Below are 21620 nucleotides of genomic sequence, written 5' to 3'. Positions count from 1 at the left end.
CACTTCTATTTAAATTGACAGTAATGTTTCAACTTTACCCTTAACATTTTGAATTTAAAATTTTATTGAACTATAATCCTCATACCATAAGGTTCACCTTTTCGAAGGTCAACAAAGTAGTTTTTAGTATATTCACAGACTTGTGCAACCATCACAACTATTTCAGAACATTCATTGCTCAAAAAAGACCCATACCCAGGGTGCCTGGGTGGCTCAGTCATTTAAGTGGTTAAGTGTCTGCCTTTGGCTCAGGTCATGATCCCAGAGTCCTGGGATCCAGCCTCCGTTGGCCCCCTGCTCAGTGGGGTCGGGGTTGGGGGGGGAGTCTGCTTCTCCCTCTCGCTCTGCCCCTCTTCCCTGCCCTCCCCCCTTGTGCTCTTTAATGCGCTCGCTCTCTCTCAAATAAAATCTTAAAAAAAAAATCCATACACATTAGCCCCTTTCCCCTTTCTCCCTCTAGCCTTTGGCAGCCGCTAATTTCCTTTCTATCTCTATGGATTTGCCTATTCTGGACATTTCATGATAAAAGGAATCATACAGTAAGTGTCTTTTGTGTCTGGCTGCTTTCACTTAGCATAATATTTTCAAGCTTCATCTGTGTTGTAGTATGTATCAGAATTTTATTCCTTTTTATGTCTCAAGAATATTCCATTGTATGGATATATCACATTTTATTTATCCATTCATCACTTTAAAAAGGGTTTTATTTATTTGAGAGAGAGAGTATGAGCCGGGGGAGGGGCAGAGGGAGAGGGAGAGGCAGACTCCCCGCTGAGCAGGGAGCCTGATGCGGGACTCCATCCCAGGACCTGAGATCATGACCTGAGGTGAAGGCAGACACTTAACTGACTGAGCCACCCAGGCACCCCTATCCATTCATCACTTGATGGACACTTGTGCAAAGCTCTAAATCCAGTGTGATAATTCCCAAATTGGATCTTTCGTTTTGTAGTATCATACATTCTCCTAAGATCTCATCTGCTCTTAGAGTTCCTGTTCTTATTATGGTGGTGATGATTTGAATTCTGATTTTTAGCCCTTTGTCTCTGACTGCTATTAGTTATTTGTATATTGACCTCACCCCCAAAAATTGAACTTTATGTCCCCCCAGACTAACTTCCCTAATACTATGAAGAGTGATTGGAGGATAAGATGCTGCGGGAAAGGAGATCAGTTAAGTTGCCTAAAGTAGTCTTCCCCAAATGGGGAAAGCCTAGCCATGAATGGTGGTCACAGGGACAGAAAAGAAGGCAGCAATCAAGGGGTATTTTAGGAGAATCAGAAGGGCCCACTCCTTCCCCAGTAGTGTACGACGAAAGAAAGATATGAACTGATTTGGATTTTTGAGGAGAGGGCATGGGGAGCTAGGAGAATTGGGAAGCAGCACAGACGGGGGTGCGGTGCCTGTCTGTAAGAACAAAGCTGGGAGAAGCTCTTCTAGAGATGATAAAATTAGTTTTGGATGGTTGAGTTTAAAACGGATGTCAAGACATGTAAATAGAGATGATTACAGGCAGCTGGGGATGCTGGCAAAGCTCCTCTGGAGTAAAAATAGAAAGCTGACCAGTACCGGCCTAGACATGGTCATTGAAGCTGTGAGACTTGATCGGCAATACCAGATTGTGAGCCGGGCTTCAGAGATCCATTTAGCGTAGTGCTTGGATTCTTTGGCTACTTTTCACATGTTAGATGAAAGGGAACATGGCCGCAAGAAGGCAGAGCTGCTGTGGTTCACGGGGAGTGAAGAGGTGACAGGAAGGACTGCAGAAACTCAGTCCTCCAGCCTCTCCTTTTGCCCCTCCATCCTTTTGTGCAACAGATGATGAGAAGGTCCTGAGAAGGAGGTGATTTGCCTTAGCATCGTATCCGTGGCAGAGCCAGAACTGGAACCCAGCGACTAGCTTTGCCCTTATGCCCAGAAATTCCTAAAGGAAAGCTCAAAGACAGTTTTCCTATTCCTTACTGTTCCCTTCTCTAGAACCGTAGTCACTAGCTTCCCTGCAAGCAATGTAGGGAACACAGCGCCCACAGACTCTTGGTTTTGACGTCCCTCTCCTGGTTCTCCTACCTCTCAGGTGGCTCCTTACTGGGTTTCACAGGCCCTTCTTATACCTGTGGCTTTCACAGTCCACTCGCGAGTTCTCATCCATACTCAGAACTTTGTCCTAGTTTAAATTGCTGATGATTCCTAAATCAGTCTCCAACCTGAACATCTAAGTTGGAGGCTTATGACCAGCTGCCCAGTGGGCATCTCCACCTGGATGTTCCAATAACATGTCCAGCCATGTGTGGTACCGCTGTTAGATACAACTTTATGCCAATGAACTTGCAAATCTAAATGAACTGGGTGACTTTTTTTGGCAGATTATAAGTGGCCAGTACTGACTTAGGAACCTTAATAGGCTAATAAGCATAGCAGAAATTAAAAGGTTATTATCTTCCTGCTACAAAGCCAGGTCCAGCTAATCTGTTAAACCTTCAAAAAAACCATAATTGCTATGTATTTCTCCCCAACTTTTTATTATGAATGCTTTATAATTTGAAGTTTAATAGTTTAAAACCTTTAGAGAGTCTTAAAATAGTACCATGAACAGCTATATATTCTCCTCTTAGATTTAATAAATTGGCCACTTTTGTTCTATAAGCACATATTTCCTTTTTGCCTACCATTTTCAAGTCAGACATTCTGACACTTTACCCCTAAATACTTCAGCATGCATCTTCTCAGAGTAAAGACATTGGCACAATCACAAAATTCATTAAAGCATCAAATACCCAGTTCATACTTAAATGTCTCAATTCCAAAAGTGTTTTTAGATTATCCTTTTAAAAACTAGGATCCACTTCAATAAACTACTCGAGCATTGAAAAGGTAGCAAGAAGAGAAGAGGCTAAGCTTTTATTCGTTTTATGATTTTTGATCCCCAAACATTACAAAAAGCACAAACACACGAAACACAAAAATCAAAAAGCAATCTGGGGCGAGTGGGTGGCTTGATTAAGTGTCTGCCTTTGGTTCAGGTCGTGATCTCAGGAATCCTGCTCAGCAAGGAGTCTGCTTCTCCCTCTCCCTGTGCTTTCCCCCCTCTCCCCCAGCGCTCACTCTCTCAAATAATAAAATCTAAAAAATATCAAAAAGCAATCCTAGTAAGTATAAATGCAAAAGTCCTAACAATATTAGTGTATTTCAGTAATCATGAGTAAGGGACCGGTGGGCCTATGCAGGGAGAGATAGGTAGGGGTTATCAGGTTCACAGAAATCCAAAAAATGCTGAAGTATAAGGAAACCAGAGATAAGGGAACAAACCAGACCACTCTGCCCTAGGCGTGTGGTGGGAGTTCTTTTTTATGATAGTCACCTGTGACCAACAAAGAATAACCAGACCCTAAAAAAGAAGTAAGCCATTAAAGATACCACCAGTCCTTACTCAAGCCAAGATGTCGCAAGAATGATAAGGCCACAAGCTCCCTGGTCAGTTCTAAATAAGGCTGTCAGTGGAGGCCCTCCTTGGCAGCCCTGTTGGGACCACTCTCACCCCTAAAAGCTTTTTTCCTGTATCCCTGCATCGCTGTACTCACTCTCGTTTGTCGACTAGATTTATTCCCCGACTCCGTGAGACAAGAACCTATCTTCCCCTCTTCTAGAGTACTGAACATTTGAGGATACTGTGTTTGAACTGTTTCTTTTCTCCTCTCCCCCATGACGCAGCAGCCTTGTGGTCAGAGCCCACTGGTAAGTCTTGAGTGACTAAAGGAACCTAGGTAAGTCTATCCCCGTCACAGAGACTTGTTCAAGGAGCAGAAGGCGATCAGCATATATGGTATTAATCCCGGCCAGGGGTGATCTAACCAGCAAGAGGTTCAGTCCTTTTGCTGAGAATCGGAGAGGCTGATTGTTAACTACCACCCCAATTTAGGTCGCCCCCCTTGGTCCCTTTGCCTTTTAAGGCATTCCTTTTTCTGGATTGTGTTGTTATTCCTAGTGCAAACAGCAGAGGACTAACAGGTGTTTGAGGTTTGCGGGAAAGCAGACACTCTCTGGGCGGAGCCGGGAGGCGGGGTGTAGGCGGAGCCTAGGGCACCGCCCCCTCCTGCGCGCGGCTCTGCCGCGGCTCTGCCCCGCCCCGTGCCGAGTCGCCCTTCTCGATCTAGAGACCTCCGCTCGGGCCGCGCCGCCGATGGTGCTACCTGGGAGAGCAATGGCCAGTAAGTAGCGCAGTGGCCCGAGCTCCGCCATACGGGAGGGAGGCTTAGGTTGCGGAACCGGCGGCGGGTCTCCCCGGCTCAGCGCGTCGCCTCCGCTTCGTGTCCTCGCCGCGCCCCAGGTCTTCCCCGGCCCGGCGTTCGCGGGGCTGGGGGCTGGGGGCTCGGGCGGCTTGGCGGCGGAGGTGGGCAGGGTGCGGCGGTGGAGCGCGGCCCGGCGCACTCCCGGGGATTTCCGGCTTCCGGGAGGGCCGACGCGGCCGCGGGAGCGCGGGGCCTCCCGGCCAGGAGGGCCCACACCTTGCTCCTCGCTGGGCTCCTGCGTCCCGTGCTTCTCGGTGCGTTCGGGGGCCGCCCCCTGCAAGTTCACCTGCGCGGGAAGAGGCGGGTTTACGGGTGCTCACTTAAAATCCAAGTTCCGCACCCCCTTTCCCCTGCCCCAACTCGAAGACTGCACTTTCAGTAAAGCCTTCAGTGATTATGTTACCTCTCCGAGTGTGGCAGCCACTGCCTGGTGAGATTCTTGGAGGCTCTTAGGTTTTGCGTTAGAAAGCGCGACTATCCAGTGGGGTCGCTTTCACTCTCTTCACGGCAGATTGATTTTTGGACTTGGGTTTTGCAAAGGCATCAACCCTAATTATTTGTGGTTGGAACCCTGTCATGTGAAAATGAAGCATCTGTTTTCTTTCATTTGGTCTGTGTGATAAGGGGACTGGTTAACTTGCCCCATGTTGCACCCCACCCCCCACCCAGTGGAGATTGCAATCTTCTGAACAAGAAAACTGGACAAACTGTTTCTGCATCTGGACATTGAGCTTTCAAGTTAGGTATTATATGTTACACATCCCTACCCTGGATTGTCCCCAGGGGCACGTTTCTAGCTCTCTCTGCCCCCAGGCCTCTGCCAGGTTCTTTTACAGAAGGCTTTGGAGTGCTCTGGACTCATAGTCCGGAGACCTGGATTGTTACAGTTTTGCCTCAGCCCATGTCAACAAGTCATTTAATCTCTCTGAACCTCAGTTTCTTGACCTGTAGAATGGACATAAACTGCCCTTGCTGAGTCTTGTGAGGCTCCCAGGAGATGGTAAGGTTTGTGGAAGTGCTGTTTTTCATCTTAACCTTCCAGAGCTCAGTGCAAGTTGGTAGCTGAATCAATGTTCAGGATCGGGGTATGGAAGTCCTTGTACACCCCTCCCTCTGGGTGTGACCACTACCTTTGAAGACACAGTGCATGACAGAGGCTGGTGGACTTGAGAGCTGTGATTCCTGATGGGGTTGAGGGTGGTGTCTGATTTCTTTGCAGAGTGTTTTCAAGTTACATGACCTCCCCCCAGCCCACCCAAAAACAGATGAAGTTCCCATCCTGCTTTGCAGTTCCAGATTTTGGCTTGGATTGTGCCACTGACTTTGTTCACTGATTCTGTGCAGCGTCCCCCCTGCAATTCCGTTTCCTCATCTGCCAAATAGTGTTAAGGACACTCACAGATGCTCGGGTGCCTAGAGGGCCTGGCACATTACTTATGCTTTTTCCCATGTTGGTCCCTTTACTTACGATATTTTTTTATCCTTTGGTCAGTATTTCATTATTAGATTATGGTAAATATTAGAACGGCCAGGGACCTTCAAAGTCATTGTATTTTCATTTTCCAGCTGAGGAGATGAAGTGACTAGTATTGTTTTCAGCATCAAGAAACTTTCCTTGCCTCAGCCCCTCTGTGGAGGGGGTGGCTTGCAGAATGTCAGCCAGTCCCAAGCCTGGATCAGGACAGCTGCCTCTCTGGTAGGATGAGGGGGAGGGGAAACCGTCAGCAGAGCCGCGGTGAATTTCAGCTTTTAATCCCTCAGAGGTGAAGCCCAGCTTCTGACAGAGTTACAGCGGTAACTTCCAGTGGGTCTGTGGGATGGTCTAAAGGTATATTTAAAGATACCTAAAGGGATCTGTTTGCTCCAGAGTAATCCCAGCTTTGGTTTTTCCTGTTTTAGTTTCCATCATTTTCACTCAGATTCTTTTTTTTTTTTAAAGATTTTATTTATTTATTCGACAGAGATAGAGACAGCCAGCGAGAGAGAGAACACAAGCAGGGGGAGTGGGAGAGGAAGAAGCAGGCTCATAGCAGAGGAGCCTGATGTGGGGCTTGATCCCACAACGCCGGGATCACGCCCTGAGCCGAAGGCAGACGCTTAACTGCTGTGCCACCCAGGTGCCCCTTCACTCAGATTCTGAAACAACTCAAGAAACTGCATTCAGGGTTAAACTGAGCTCTTCTCACTGTATTTAGGACAAACCAAGGAATGGAACGTCTGAGTTTTCCTACTTTTAGGGTTACCACTTAGCCAAAAAGGCCTTCACAGGTAAGGGTCTGTCGGTGTTGCTTCTTCTGGGGACATTTGCACCATTGTAGGAGACCCTCAGGGGAGAAGTCTCTATTGGTTTTCAGGTTCTAGAGCTTTTCAGATTTCCAGAGCACAGGTGGGGTAGGGAAGCCAGGGGAGGCCATTACTGATAATTCCTGAAGTTTTGCCGAGCTCCATGGGTTACCACGTGCTTTGGATCCCTTAATGTGCCCTTCCTCACACCCTGAGCGAAAACTGCGCATCAGTTAGCGTGCAGACAGGACACAGAAACCACACCAGTCACTGGAACAGGGAAAATTGTATATAAAGAATGATTAACCGGTAGGTGATGACTCGAAGAGCTACAAGAGAACTCTAAAGAATATAGGAAAAGCACATGTAGGGTGTAGCTGTTACCTCAAGCAGGGAAGAAGCCTGGAGGAGCCCCTGACCTCCTTGGCTGACAGCATTTCTTCTTGGCCACATGATCTGTGGGACTCAGTCTCTGATGGAAATGTGGAGCCCCTTACTCAGGTAGCAAGAAAAAGCACTGCTAGCTTTTCCTTCCACAGTCTCTCTCTCAAGCTCTCCTGGTGCTTTTTATTTGCTGCTTACTGTTGTGCTCTTTGGGGCACAGGAATATTCATGGGGTGAGTGCAAAAGCTCGCAGGCACCCGGGGGCTCTGGCCCGTGACTAAGCACAGGTGCAGCTCATTGGCTGCCAGACCTCCCCCCCCAACCCCCATCAGCTGGCCCGTGACACCAGGTCCCAGCTGGTGGTGGGGAAGCAGAGGCAGGCATCTCCCCCTCCCGTGGCCCCGCTGCCCCACTTCACGGGGAGTGGGTGATTTCTGAGCGATTTCACCTGCACTGAGATGTGCTCAATACCCGGATCAGGGGTAGGTTGAGTCCCAAGATCAAAGAGTAAGGGATAATTCCATGTTCAGACTCCATCTCCTTCCTTCAAGCCGTGTTCTCATTAGCACATAAGAAGCTGGCCTGCCTGCCTGCCTTGAGACGCTCGAGCCGGCGGGGGCACGGCCGGTCCTCTGTGCCAGGGTGTCTCAGCCTCAGTCACATCACGTTGGGTATCTTTACGGTGGACTGTCTGCGGCCTGTAGCACGTTGAGCATCGTCCCTGACTTCCGCCCACTAGATGCTAGTAGCACCCCAACAGTTGTGACCATCAAAAATGTCTCTGTTGTCGCATGTCCCTGGGGGTCGGACTTGCCCTGTGGTTGAGAATTGCTCTGCGTCAGCAGTCAGATCTGACGGTTTTCTCTTCATCCTCAGCTTTCCGCTTGGCCCTCATCCAGCTTCAGGTTTCTTCCATCAAATCAGATAACCTCGCTCGAGCCTGCAGCCTGGTCCGGGAGGCAGCAACACGAGGAGCGAAAATCGTTTCTCTGCCGGTGAGTATGGAGGCGGAGGTGGCCACCTCCGTCCGGGAACTCTGACCGAATGGAGTACTGCCTGCTCGCGCGGGGGGTCCTCCTGCGTCCAGGGGTCCAGCAGGTCTGTGGGGCCCCAGGATCGTTCCACGTGTGTCTGGAAGGTGGCCCTAGCAGTGGTCTTTGTGATACGATGTGCCAACATGGTTACAGGTCTTTAACGTTAGCAGCGTTTACTCTGCTCAGAATCCTGGTAGGTTGTGAGACCTACTTAAAGGTCAGTGCCTTGGATACTTACCTTCTTTCCTTGTGTAATGAAGTCTTTACGGGACACAGTCACACAGTGACTGATTTTAATGCTAAGCCTCCGGCATCGTTAGGAAATTGGAACTTGTTAGAGACCTTGAGGAAGCCTGCGGTACCTTCCCAAATGTGGCAGGCTGTAGCAAGCTGGTGGGACTCTGTGTGTGTTTCCTAGGTGATGGCTTTTAGAACGGAGCCAGGTAAAGATTGCACCCCATTTGTTTGTCAGCAGATGTAGGGTGAGCCCCAGACAAGGGGCTCGCACATGTTGGGACCAGCGAGTACTGCATCTGTGGCCAAGGACCGCTGGGATCTGCAGCAGAACTACTTCCAACCGCCCCTTCCTTCGCTCTCCCTCTCCCACTCTCGGGCGGAGGTAGCCCTTTGTAAACCCTGCTTCCATTGACTAGAGAATTTTCCAGGCTCCAGTCCATCACAGATGTGGCCAGTGAGTAGGAATCTTTAACAGAGGAACTCGAGGTCTTAATGTGAATCCAGCCTTCCTTACAGCACAGTTATGGGGCTCACCTGTATCTGTACCCTGACGTGGTCTCCTGTTGATTTCCGTTGCCAGGGGCCAGAGTGAAAGCACGTAGATTCTGCCTGTGCCCTCTCTAACGTGTGGCTTGTACAAGCTGGCTGTGCTCGGGTTTGAGTTTCCTAGCACAGGGCCCGGTGCACAATCTCAGTGGATACAAATAAATGAATTCGAGTCAAAATCTAGTTTTTGCTTTTCTACTATCACAGCTGCGGAAGACAGACATATTCTGGGGAATGAGAGATTGGGCAGGATCAGAATGATAGTGCTGGAAGGGACCTTAGAAACAGCTCATTTTACAGATGAGGAAACATTTGTGGCTTTTGAAGCTTCTGTATTTTTCTCAAGTACGGGCTTTATTGGTTTCCATAGTTAATAATTTTGAGCCTGACACCCAAATTTCTAACACCCAAGGTCCTATGATGAAGCCGAGTTGTAGCGGGGCCTGGGTGCCCAAGGTTGGGAGCTTGTAGTTCTCCTGCAGACAGTGAGGAAGAGGCAAATCTGGGTAGATGAGGATCTGGGAGAGCACACGGGACTCGTGGCCCCTAGCGCCACCGGAGCCAGCCCAGGTGTTCTTCTTATGGCTGCAGGCTCTTTAGCTCTGGGATTCTGTTGTTTTTCTCATCAGCTGTGTTTTACCCCTTCGAGAGCAGAGCTTATGAGAGGCAGCTATGCCTTCTTAAAGCAGAACTTTAAAATCAGTTGGATATTTTCGTGTCTACCCCCCCTTTTCTCTGCCAACATTATTCTAGGAATGTTTTAATTCTCCATATGGCACAAAATATTTTCCTGAGTATGCTGAGAAAATTCCTGGTGAATCCACAGAGAAGCTTTCTGAAGTAGCAAAGGAGTGCGGCATATATCTCATTGGAGGTAACTTCCTACCCCCAAGGTATAATGGCCTAAACATTAAAAACATCTGAATAATTTCTGTTGTTACATTTAAACCGTGGAATACAAGCCATGTAAATTAGGGATTGAAAAGAATGAGGTGGGGGCACCTGGGTGGCTCCTTCTGCTTAAGTCATGATCTCGGGGTCCTGGGATTGAGCCCCGCATCAGGCTCTCTGCTACCGTGGGAAGTCCGCTTCTCCCTCTCTGCTTGCTTGCTCTCTCTCTGTCTCTCTCTCTCTCTCTCTCTCAAATAAATAAATAAGTGTTTAAGCCAAAAAGAAAAAAGAACAAAGTGGATCTTATGTAATAATGTGGAAAAATGTTCAGGACACACTCTTACTTGGAAGAAGCAAGTTCAGCATGACATGAACAGGTACTCCCGTTCAGATTAGTCCCTCACACAAGAGGTTGTGTATTTTCGTTTGTCTTTATATATGTAGCACATAGTAAATATTGTGTAAGGACACACCGAACTGATAATGATGATTTTCGCTGGAGAAGCAGCGGGAATACAGGGGCAAGTAGAAATGTGGAAAGGAAAACTGTATGGGAGTGTCTTTCATTATACTAATACAACGTTAAGAAATTTGTTTTTTCACAAAGAGGCCATATACATCGAGGTAACTTTATGTGGTTTTGAAATGTGGTTTTGAAATACATTTTAAAATGTTCTATTTGCTTAAAGAAAAAATACTGTAAAACTGTTTAATAAATATAGCAAAATTATTCTGTTATATTAAGAATTAGAAATGCATGAGAGGTGAAGAAAAGACAAAGCAAGGAAAGAGAGAATTGCAGGAACTACATTCCGTGACGGCAGGACTGGCTTCCATTCCCTTCCTGAGGCCGTTCTGGATACAGTTATGTTGCAGGGCTTCCCGACTTTGAGCTGAGCAACAGTGACCCCCCACGTTACAGATTAAGTGCAGCTCCAGATCAAAGAATTCAGAAACAGTTTGGTTATTTTTGAAACCTGTCTTTGGCATCTGACTTGATTATATTTCATCTATACTCTGGAGTTTATCTCTGAAAGATCATCCTCAAGAAGACAAGAAAACGATTAATAACCCTTAGAAGACAGTATACTTTATTGTTGGACCCAAGTGACAGTTTATCACGTGTTTGTCCAGTGATCATAAAAGAATGCTTTTTTCAGAATATTTTCTTTGTGTGTTTCCCCTCTCAATGAAAGGCTCCATTCCTGAAGAAGATGCTGGGAAATTATATAACACCTGTACCGTGTTTGGGCCTGACGGAACTTTACTGGTAAAGTACAGAAAGGTAAGCATGGTGTGTGGCAAGTCTCATTACCTCTTGAGAATTTGCTGTAAAACCCCCTAGTCCCTTCCATCATATTGTACACACACGGGGCATTAGACTAACTGGTACAGTCAACTTGTCGAATATTGGCTGTTAACATTTTGATATAAATTTTAGACTTAGCCTGTCAATTTCAGCAAAGGAAAAACCTACAGGAATTTTGATTAAAATTGCATTGAATACAGAGAGATCACTTTGGGGAGAGTTGACATCTTTGCTGTAGTAAATGCGTACACATTGAGGATTGAAAATATTCCTGAGAAATTGGTCCTTTTGGCATTATGAAATCCTTTTTTTTCCTCATAATACTCTTTGTCTTAAAGTTTATTTAATCTCTGATATTGCTGTGGCCACTCTAGGCTTCTTATACTTAGTGTCGTATGATACACCTTTTTCTAGTTCCTATTTTCAACCTGTATGTGTCTTTATTTTTAAAACGATTCTCCTGTAGCGTGCAGTTGGGTCTCGTGAACGTCTTCGTTCTGACGGTCTCTGCCTTTTTAGCTGCAGTGCTTACTCCACTTATATTTAATTATTGATGTGGTTGGACTTAGGCAGTAGATATCGGGTTGACTTTTTTTTTTTTCCTTCCTTGCATTCTTTTGGCTTAGTTGAGTATTTTTTAGAATTCCATTTTAATTTATCTATTGGCTTTTAGTTGCACCTCTTTGCTTTTTCTTAAGTTGTTGCCCTCGGGATTACAACATGCACCCTATCTTTTCGGTCTCCTTAGAATTAATATTATACTGTTTCATATGAAATTTAAGAGCTTCCCAGTTGTATAGGTCATTTCCTTCCCCACCCCATTTTCTCTGTTGACGTACATGTTGCATTATATAGGTTGTAAATCCCACAAAGCACTAAGTTTTTAAGTAATTGTGTGTATTTTAAAGAAATATAAAAACATTTTTGTTTACTGGAATGTTTACCTTTTTGGTATTTTTCTTTCTAAAGAGTATAGTTCTATCTGGTGTCTTTGCCTTCAAACAAAAAGACCTTCTTTAGAATTTTTGTAGTGAGGATGTGCCAGATAGGAATTCTCTTAGTTTTTGTTTATGAATATATCTTTGTTTTGTCTTCATTCTTGAAAGATACTTTTGGTGGAATAGAATTCTGCGTTGACAGTTTTCTCTTGTCTCCTAGCAATCTGAGTGATGTTTTTCAGGTATCTTCTAGCTCTGTTTAAAAATTTTTCTGATAAGAAGTCAGTGGTGATTCGTATTGTTCTCCTGTATGTAATTCATGTTTTTCTCTGTCTGCCTTCAAAATTTTTTTCATAATCTTTAGGTCTTAGTGTTTTGATGGTGGTGTGCCTGCCTGGACACAGTTTTCTTTGTATTTGTCTTGCTTCATGCTTCTTTAATCTGTAAATTTCGCTCTTTCGTTATATTGGGGCATTACTTTGGTAAATACTTTTCCGTTCCATTCTCTTCTTATTGGACTTCAGTTTTGATACTGTTCCACCAAACTAGGTCACCAAGACTCTGGTTTTTTGTTTTTCCCAGCTTTTCTCTCTCTCTCCTTCAATCTTCTTCAGTGTGGACACTTTCCATTGATCTGTTTTCAAGTTCACAGCATCTTTCTTCTGTAAACCCCAGTTTCCTGTATGCCAATCCAGTGAAATCTTTTAAAATTTCATGTAAACTTTTATTTTTCTACTGATATTTCCTATATGTCCATTCATTAAGAGTTTCAATAGCCGCTTTTTTTTTTTTTTTAAAGATTTTATTTATTTATTTAACACAGATAGAGACAGCCAGTGAGAGAGGGAACACAAGCAGGGGGAGTGGGAGAGGAAGAAGCAGGCTCATAGCGGAGGAGCCTGATGCGGGGCTCGATCCCATAACGCTGGGATCATGCCCTGAGCTGAAGGCAGACGCTTAACCGCTGTGCCACCCAGGCGCTCCATCAATAGCCACTTTTTGGTAATTATCACATCTGGGTTTTGCTGGAGTCTGCTTCATTGATTGCCTTTTCTTTAAAGTTGGGTAACATTTTCTTGTTTTCTTTGTCTAGTAATTTTGGATTGCATATTGGATTATATGTTGTTGAGATTCTGGCATCTATTACTCTGAAAAATATTGTACTTTTTTGTTTTAATAAGTAGTTAACTTGGTCATACGCAAACACCCTACTCTTTTTCCTTTGGGAGGCAGGTAGCAACACCAGCTGCTCTGTTCTAAGTTGTTTAGCTTTAGCTGGGCTGCTTGGAGTCTGCTCTACACATCTTTAATTCAGTACTTAGCCAGAGACTTGGACAGATTTTTATATGTAGAATTTAGGGCTCTTCCTCTTTGGCTTTCTCCTTTTCAGGATTTCTCCCTCACTTTCCAGCTGCTGTGAAACTCTGTCCTCTGGTTCCTTGGGCCAATATGATTATAGGTGATTTTCACCACCACTCCTAGCAACAATTGGGACCTTGCTTCCAACTAAAAGGTATAAACAGGAAACTCACCCAGTGTCCTTGTCTTGTTCCTGATCTCAGTATGAAAAGGCTGTTAATATTCCACCATTAAGTATGACGTTCCTTCCCTTTTTACCCCTACCTCCCCACAGATACTCTATCAGGTTAAGGGAGTTTCCTTTCTTGAAGAGTTTTTTTGTTTTGTTTTTAAAATAAGAATGAACTGGGGCGCCTGTGTGGCTCAGTCGTTAAGCGTCTGCCTTTGGCTCAGGGCATGATCCCAGGGTCCTGGGATCGAGCCCCACGTCAGGCTCTTCCGCTGGGAGCCTGCTTCTTTCTCTCCCACTGCTTGTGTTCCCTCTCTCGCTGGCTGTCTCTCTCTCTCAAATAAATAAATAAAATCTTAAAAAAAAAAAAAAATGGAAAAAAATAAGAATGAATGTAGAAGTTTACCAAATGCTTACCGTGCACCTCTTAAGATGATCATATGACTTTTCTCCTTTATTTTGTTAGCATGGTAAATTACGTTGATTGATTTCCAATTGTTAAACATTGGTTTCCTTGAATAAATCCAATTTCAAAGTGATGTGTTACTCTTTATATACTGCTGTATTTAGTTTGGAAAATTTTACCTATTTTTAATTGCTCTCCCACTTTCCACCTCTCGTGCCAGATTGTCAGGCTGATGATGATTCTGTGAAGACTTCATTTAGCATTTATATTGAGTAAAAGAATAACATGTTAATTGCTTCCCAAAAGAAAGCTAGACATCAGCTTGCACACCACCTAGGAAAGAAGTGTCATAAACCCTCCAGCATGATTTTTCCGTTCTGCTCCTTAGAACTCATTTTGATAAGATGTCAGTGTGTGGGGTGGGTTGTGGGCAGGCGGGGTTGCTGTTTGTGTAGTTGATCACAGAGCATCCCGTTTCTGGCCATGGAAAGATCTTTGTTATGACTGCCATGAACCCTGCTGGAGAAGAGGTAACCAAACTCATTACTTGTGGTGCAGCTCCATTTGTTTGACATCGATGTGCCTGGGAAAATCACATTTCAAGAATCTAAAATACTGAGTCCTGGCGATAGTTTCTCCACATTTGATACTCGTAAGTACCAGACCCGTTCACCTGTTTTAGTAGTATCAGGAGAAGAGAATCAGGTATTCCTTCCTTTTTTTCTTCTTATGTCCCTCCCCCACTTCTTTATATATCCTGACTGCAAGACCAGAAGTGAGACGGGCAGAGAATGGTCAGAGATCTAGAAAGGGCGGGCTGAATAGAGAACGAAGGGTTTTGCTCTACCATTTGGTCACAGCATGCTAGTAGTATGTTTGCCTCCGGAGTTTACCTCTTAGGCTGTGATTGAACACCTCCCCCAGAGATAATAAGCATTCAGTTAGAATGAATTTCTCATTTCTAATCTGCGATAAATGATGTCTTTATGAGGTAAAGTCCAAGCAGGATTAAGTTTATACATTTTCTCCGTCCATGGCCCTGGGGTAATGTATTGCCATCAGTGTTTTGTGATCTTGGAGGCTTTTCTCTGCCACACCACGTTGCAAGAGGTTAACTTTTCATTTGTGCATTTTCTGTTTGAAAAACAGCGTACTGCAGAGTGGGCCTGGGCATTTGCTACGACATGCGCTTTGCAGAGCTCGCGCAGATCTACGCACAGAGAGGTGAGACAGCACCACGGCTGTGTGGCATAGGTGCTTAGAGACTTGATTCTGCCTTGGTCTTTGTGGGTCGAGGGAGCCCTTAGGCAGAAGAACTGGAGAAGAGGTCTTAATCTCTCCACCCCCATCTGGTTGCTTAAGACTTTTGCTGCCTGTGGACAGTATGGTTTTTCCGAGGTTGTATTTCAACACCCCATGCAGCTAAGGCAGGAAGCATACCCCTAAATCGGCTCTAGTCTCTGAGCCTTTCTTGTCCCCGTGTTTGGAAAGGCTCCCTTGGAGCCCACTAGAAATGAAGATGTGGTCTCTGGTGTCTGTCGTGGATTTCACACTCAGTTGTCCTCAATGTTGGGTACAGTAGAAATGTCGTCTGGACCTTTTGGTCCAGAGAAGAAGTGTCCTACTGCCCTGGAAGAACACTGAGCCAAGTCAGAAGATCTGGGTTCTGGTTCAAGCTCTCCTCCTTAACTGATGTGATACTTTGAGTAAATTATTTAATTTTTAGAGTAGTGTGGATCTCAGTTTTTCCATAGGCATGGTGTGGAGATTAAGGGGGGAGAACTTAGCTCCTCGTATGGTACTCAGCAAATGTGAGCATCCCTTCTAGACTGTCCAAGCTACTCTGATCCGGACTTGACTCTGACCTAACAAAGTGGAGTGGGTGTGAACATTTTGACGGCCTGCTCAGCAAAAATGGTGGAGGTGCGGGGGCTCTGGGTTGGCAGACCCTATTGAATTCTCTCAATAAGCGTTAGAACACCTACTCTGCCCCCCATTTCATTTGAAAAGCATTACAAAGTGTCCTTGGCGGTGCGGAGCTGACCATTTGGTGCTGAGAGAAACTTGAATGATTTTTTTTTTTTTTTTAAGTGAAGCCACATACCATGCTTTTGGTCATCAGTATCACTGTTTCTGTATGTCTGTAGCATGTGCGTGTCTCTGAAGGAATTCAGAGCCATAGCTTAATATTCCTGACACTGTCCGGCTTGGCTGACATCTTTTTATGCTTGGTCCCCGCTGGGTAAGGGACAAAATGGGGAGCTAGTGCGGTGGGGTGTTAACCTGCATCCACTCTTCTCTGGCCTTTCTCTCCCAAGGCTGCCAGCTGTTGGTATATCCTGGAGCTTTTAACATGACCACTGGACCAGCCCACTGGGAGTTGCTTCAACGAGGCCGGTAAGAAAGAGCCTCAGTCGAACCTTCAAGTGTCTCAGTGTAGCTTTGTGCGAAGATTTCCAGTTTGGTGGCAGTACCGACCTTCCTGATTCAGAATGCTGCCCCTGACCCAGTGTGCCTTGACATTCAAATGCAGTCGGGAAAGATGAATCACCCCGTTGACTGTGCCGTTCAGATTGGGGTGCTTCTCCCACCCCATCCTTTACGCCATTTTGCTAGTCCTGGAATACTCTGCCTAAACACTTGTCATAAGCTCTTGTTTTTCTAATCTGAAGTCCAAGGTGTTGCGTAGTGTCTTTGGCATGTGACAGTAGCCGTGTCCTGAGTCCCCTAAGGTTGGGGAGTGAGCAGTGAAGGGCAGATAGCGGAGGTGGGTGTAATGTGGAAGGGAGGAGGAGTGTGACCATGTGTGTTTGTGTAAAGTGTGCTGAAAACCATGAAATATGGGTCAGAAATGCTGGTTTTCGTCATTCTGTTCATTGAGGTATAGTATACTGATAGAAAAGTAAACTGATTTTAAATCTGTAGGTCAGTGAATTTTTACACGTGTGTTCACCTGCGACCAAGGTCAACATGGAACACTTCCAGATCTCTAGAATGCTCTCTCTTATTCCTCCCAGCGACCCTCTCCTTGTTGGCCCAGATGTAGCCGCTAGTCTCACTTCTGAAGTTACTGGTGATTTTTACTGGAGGAGGCAGCAGAGGTGTCCGGCTGCTTGCTCGGTGGAAGGTGGGGTAGGGATGTCCGATACCATGTATATTAATTCATGCAGTTTTGTAGAACGCCGGAAAAGCTTGGGAGGCATTGGAGTGGCCCGGCGTGATCTGCGGATTGAGCCCGGAGAGCTCCCAGGTGAGGTGGCTTGATGCACCTAGGCTGCCACCTGAAGTTCTTACCTAATTTGGGCTGATGGGACTTCGGCCTCCGGGGGCATGGAAGTGCCATGCGGCCCCGCAAGGCGTGCGGCCCGAGCAAGGCCAGGCCCTTCCCTCTGGCCGCCTTGACTTGCTCTTTTTTAGGTGAACAGGTTGGCTCAGGCGAGGGTCTCCGCTGCGCCGGCACTGAACTTCGGACTCGAGCATTCTTTGTTGCCGGTGCGTCCTGCACACTGTAGGGTGTTCGGCAGCAGCCCTGGCCTCCGGCTACTAGGGCCCGACAGCAGCCCCCATCACGAAAGTCCGAGTCAAAGTCAGTGTCTTCGGAGGTTGGCGGATGTCCCCACCGGGCAGAATCACCCCCAGTTGAGAACTGGTTTATGCATTAACATAGTTTTCGAAGAGAGGGTTTCATGGCTTTGGGTATTTCCTTCCACTTCTGGGCCAGCCTATCCTGTGCCAGTTTTCGAACGAAGGATCTGTACGTTTGGAATAGAAAAATGTTGCCAATCTGTAACGTATGAATTATCTCTTTTTTGTCTGTTGACAACAGGGCTGTTGATAATCAGGTGTATGTGGCCACAGCGTCTCCCGCCCGGAACGATCAGGCCTCGTACGTTGCCTGGGGACACAGCACTATTGTGAATCCTTGGTGAGTGGGCTGAGTGAGGACAGGCTCACCAGGAGCTTGAGAGAGAGGGCACATGGTGGGTGGGTTTGCGGATTCCTGACCAGCCCTGCCCCCAGCCCCCATATTCTCACATGCCTGCCAGGTCTGCGCCTCGTCCGCGAGAGACGCTTCTGCTTGAAAACCGTGTGAGAAAGGAACGGTCCTGCTGTCCTGATGGAGTGTTTGGCCTTAGTTCTCTTCCGGGTTTCTGAGTGGCCTTTGTCAGACTTGGATCACATGGGGGAAACAAGGCAGCAGTGATGATTTTAGTAAAAAGGGCTCCCAGACTCTTGGTTTTTGGTTAAAATTGAGGCTGGGTGACTGGTTCTAGAGCAGGGATTAGTTACAGGGTGAAGATTTCGCTCCCCGCCTAGTGAATAGAGGATGGGGGAGGATGAGTTCAATTAAGGGAAACTCCGACCTTGATCTCTGAGAGAGTGAAAAGCATCGTCCCAGTGAAGCCAGCACGAAAGTCTGTCCAGCTACACACGCTGTCATTTGTTACTGTACGCACCTAAGGTCTGTAGTTGTGTGGTTTTCATAGCACTTTCACACACGTGGTCCCCATGTGAACTCACAGAGACTGCCTGTATTAAGCTCAGTTTATAGACACACTGATGTGTATTTCTATAACTTCAGGGTAAATATACCAGTAACAAGGCTGAGAAGGGTTCTGTACCACTGTGGGGTCCCTGCAGTTCTCTCTTCTGATTTTATAGGCCCCACAGATTAAAGTGTGTGATAGGGGAAGGCTGTGGAAGTTATGCCCAGGGAGCCTCCTGCACATTAGGACTCGGGAGGCACCCGCAGCCTGGAAGGATTGACTTGGCTTGAAGATTTTCTCCACCTTAGTGCAAGTTCCGCTGTCCAGATATTAGTGCTAGGCTTCCTGGACTCTTGGGCAGCTCTGCTCCCCTGCTGGTTCTCCCGAGGAACTTTGTTCCTGATCACTGCTCTGACACGAAATAGTTGTACGAGATTTATCTTTATTTTTCCTTTTCAAAATTCTGTGGATTTGGGGGGCCTTCTGGCTTATATTGACATCAGGATGGGTGCCTGGGATTACCCCAGAGAGAGATTTTTGAATACCAGGGCAGATGGGGAGGAAATAGAAAAGAATAAAAAAGAATTCAGTTAAATGGCATTAATGATGATGTTTATAGCTCATCCGTGCCAGAAATGTGTTTTTGGCCATCTGGGAAATGGAACCAGTTACTATGTCAGATTGTTTGTCAAGTCAGATTATTTTGTGCTTTGGAGAAATTTCATTTCGCTAGATGTCTTTGAAGTTCTGCTTTGGGCCAAGACACTCAGGACTGGAAGGTTTTCCAGGTCAGCCTTTCCCCAGATTTAGGAAGGAGTGACTTGATACAAGGCCACACGGCTGCTTAAATGGTAGAGCAGGAATTCATGCCCCTCCCTCCTTGTCTTTAATCCCCTGGTTCCTTCCCCTGGGGCCTGTGAGGTGGGAAGAGAACAGGGATCTTGATGCCCGCAAGCATGAGCAACGCACTCACTCCCTCCTGAATCTCTTTCAGGGGGGAGGTCCTTGCCACAGCTGGCACCGAAGAGACAGTCGTGTGTTCAGACATAGGTAAGATTTGCCGTGGCACAGTTTAGGTCCGTGGTGTCCCCATCGGTCTGAGGTGATTCCGTAGCTCTGAAGCTGCTGTCACCTGGAGGGGCTCCCTTGGGCCCCCTTCTCATTTATCCTTGGTTCTTTGGGCAAACCCTGGGGGCTATAGCTCAGCTTGAGTTTTCTTGGTTTGGTTTGAAATGACCCCAGGGGCAGTGCCAGGCCACCTGCGCCTCTGGACAAGGCTGATATTACCGAGTTACTTGCTGAGATTCTGGTGGTTTTTATCCTGTTTGGGAAGAAATTCTCATTGGTTAGCGAGGAGTTACATCTTATTAATGGTACACTTTCCTGTTTTTGCAGACCTGAAGAAGTTGGCTGAAATACGCCAGCAAATCCCCATTTTTAGCCAGAAGCGATCAGATCTCTATGCAGTGGTGGAGAAAAAGCCCTAAGGTTTATGTTTCTAACATGTCATGAAACAGCCTGATATGTTTCTGCAACGTAATCTACTCCCTGCTGAATTCTTTAAAGAGATCTTTTTTTTTTTTTTTTTTTCCAATTCAGCTTTTTCCCTTCCTGGGAACTCTCTAATGAGACGATGGAGCATCAAGCAGCAGGTGGTATTTTTCACACCTTATTAAATAGTTAAGAAGGACTCAGGCTGGCATTGAGAGCAGGAGGAAGAGGGGAAGACTAGGTACCTTCCTTGCTAAGTTGCCTCATAGTAGTTGGTGAAGGTATCAGACCTTGGTATCCAGGGTGATTCACCTGGTACAGATTTGTGTCACTACACGCCTCTTATCTCATTGCTGGAGTTGGAATCCATTATGTAGACAACTTGGTCCGATGCTGCACTTTTTCGAGCAGGATGTTAGAGTTTTCGTCTGTGGTAGCTGTGGGAAGTAAGGTGATGGACCGCTGGTGTTTGCTAGAGGAGATGGCAGCCCCAGTCTTTCCTAGCAGCCTGGGGAGTCTTCAGATTCAAGAAGGAGCTAAGGGGTCAAGCCCAGACCCTCCTGATCTTAGGGGAGAGGCTGTGTCAGCAGTGAGTCCCGTGGGAGAATGGCGGTGGTGGCATTTAGTCAAGGCAACTAAAGAGGAGTCTCGGCAAAAGATTTTCTTGATGGGGGTGAATGTCTGAAAATCTTTTTGTTTTTCTGCCTAGTAACATTTTCTAGCTTGATAAAGGCAAATTTTTAGCCTAGTGGTTTTCAGAATCCCTTTGCACAATTAAAAATTAAGAATTCCAATGAACTTTATTTTTATGCATGTTCTATGTTGGGCTGGTAAACGTTTAATAACCAGCTGTCCTCCAGAAAGCCCTGGTTTCGCAGTAGCATTTGCCAGTTTCCATGGTGCAAATACTTTCACCGTGGCTAAGGTTCAAACAGTCAGTATGACACCTCTGAACACAGAGTTGGAAATAAAAACACAATTGGCACTTTGAGCTGGTGCAGTCCTGCTCTAGCACAGCACTGTTTACGTATATATTTACCACCCTGGAAAGTAAAACATTTTAAAACAAAACAAGGCATGCACACACATTCTGTTAGCTATAAGAGCGATGACGTCATGTGTCATTTAATCTTTGGAAACCAGCATGTATGCTCAGGGAAATATAAGAATGAAAAAGGTAAACGACATTTTAAAATCAAGAGTACAATTTGGTAAAATTTGGCTCATGTATACATCCATGAAACCACCCTAATCAAGATAAGGAGCAGCCCTCCCTCCCCCCTTCCCCCCACCGCCCGCGGTTCTCTTGAGCTCTTGTATAATCAGTCCCCTCTGTCTACTCTTCTCATCCCCAGGCAGTCGCTGAACAGCTTTGTCACTGTAGATGAGTTTGAATTTTCTGTGATTACCTAAAAGTGGAATCATACCATGTGTCTACTTTTTTGTGTTCTTCCACTCATCATGATTATTGGGAGACCCATCCCTGTGTGTATCACTCATTTCTTTTTATTGCTGAGTGGCAGTCCACTGTATGGATAAACCATAATTCGATAGACATTTGAGTTTCCAGTTTTTGGCGATTAGAAATAAAGCTGCTAAAAACGTTTTGTACAAGTTGTTCCTTTTTCTTGAGTAAATATCTAGGAGTGGCATGGAGGGGTCCCACGTGTATTTCACTGCCAAACTGTTCTCCAAAGTGACTGTGCCATTTTACTTCATCGCCATCGGTCTGTCAGTGTCCCAGCTGCCCCACAGCCTCACCAGTACTTGGTATGACGACTGTTTAAGTTTAGCCATTT

General features: G+C 46.0%; 1 protein-coding gene across 2 annotated transcripts; it reads left to right on the top strand.

The window, feature by feature from the left end:
• Window positions 1–4093: 4093 nt before the first annotated feature.
• NIT2 (nitrilase family member 2) lies at window positions 4094–21432 on the top strand. Of its 2 annotated transcripts, XM_044381546.3 has the most exons (11): window positions 4094–4206; window positions 7831–7949; window positions 9525–9645; window positions 10859–10947; window positions 14402–14495; window positions 14993–15067; window positions 16162–16240; window positions 17670–17768; window positions 19325–19380; window positions 19726–19818; window positions 19930–21432. In XM_044381546.3, exons 1-10 carry the CDS (start codon window positions 4179–4181, stop codon window positions 19815–19817), a joined length of 852 nt encoding a protein of 283 aa, XP_044237481.2. In that variant the 5' UTR covers window positions 4094–4178; the 3' UTR covers window position 19818; window positions 19930–21432. The 2 variants fall into 2 exon arrangements, with proteins under 2 accessions (XP_044237481.2, XP_048071226.1); XM_048215269.2 differs by having other exon boundaries at window positions 4096–4206; window positions 19726–21432.
• The last annotated feature ends 188 nt before the right edge of the window (window positions 21433–21620 follow it).

Source organism: Ursus arctos, unplaced genomic scaffold, assembly GCF_023065955.2.
Source record: "Ursus arctos isolate Adak ecotype North America unplaced genomic scaffold, UrsArc2.0 scaffold_4, whole genome shotgun sequence".
NCBI classification, from domain to species: domain Eukaryota; kingdom Metazoa; phylum Chordata; class Mammalia; order Carnivora; family Ursidae; genus Ursus; species Ursus arctos.
The sequence above is the reverse complement of the archived record's forward strand: the minus strand, read 5'-3'. Positions and strand labels throughout refer to the sequence as shown.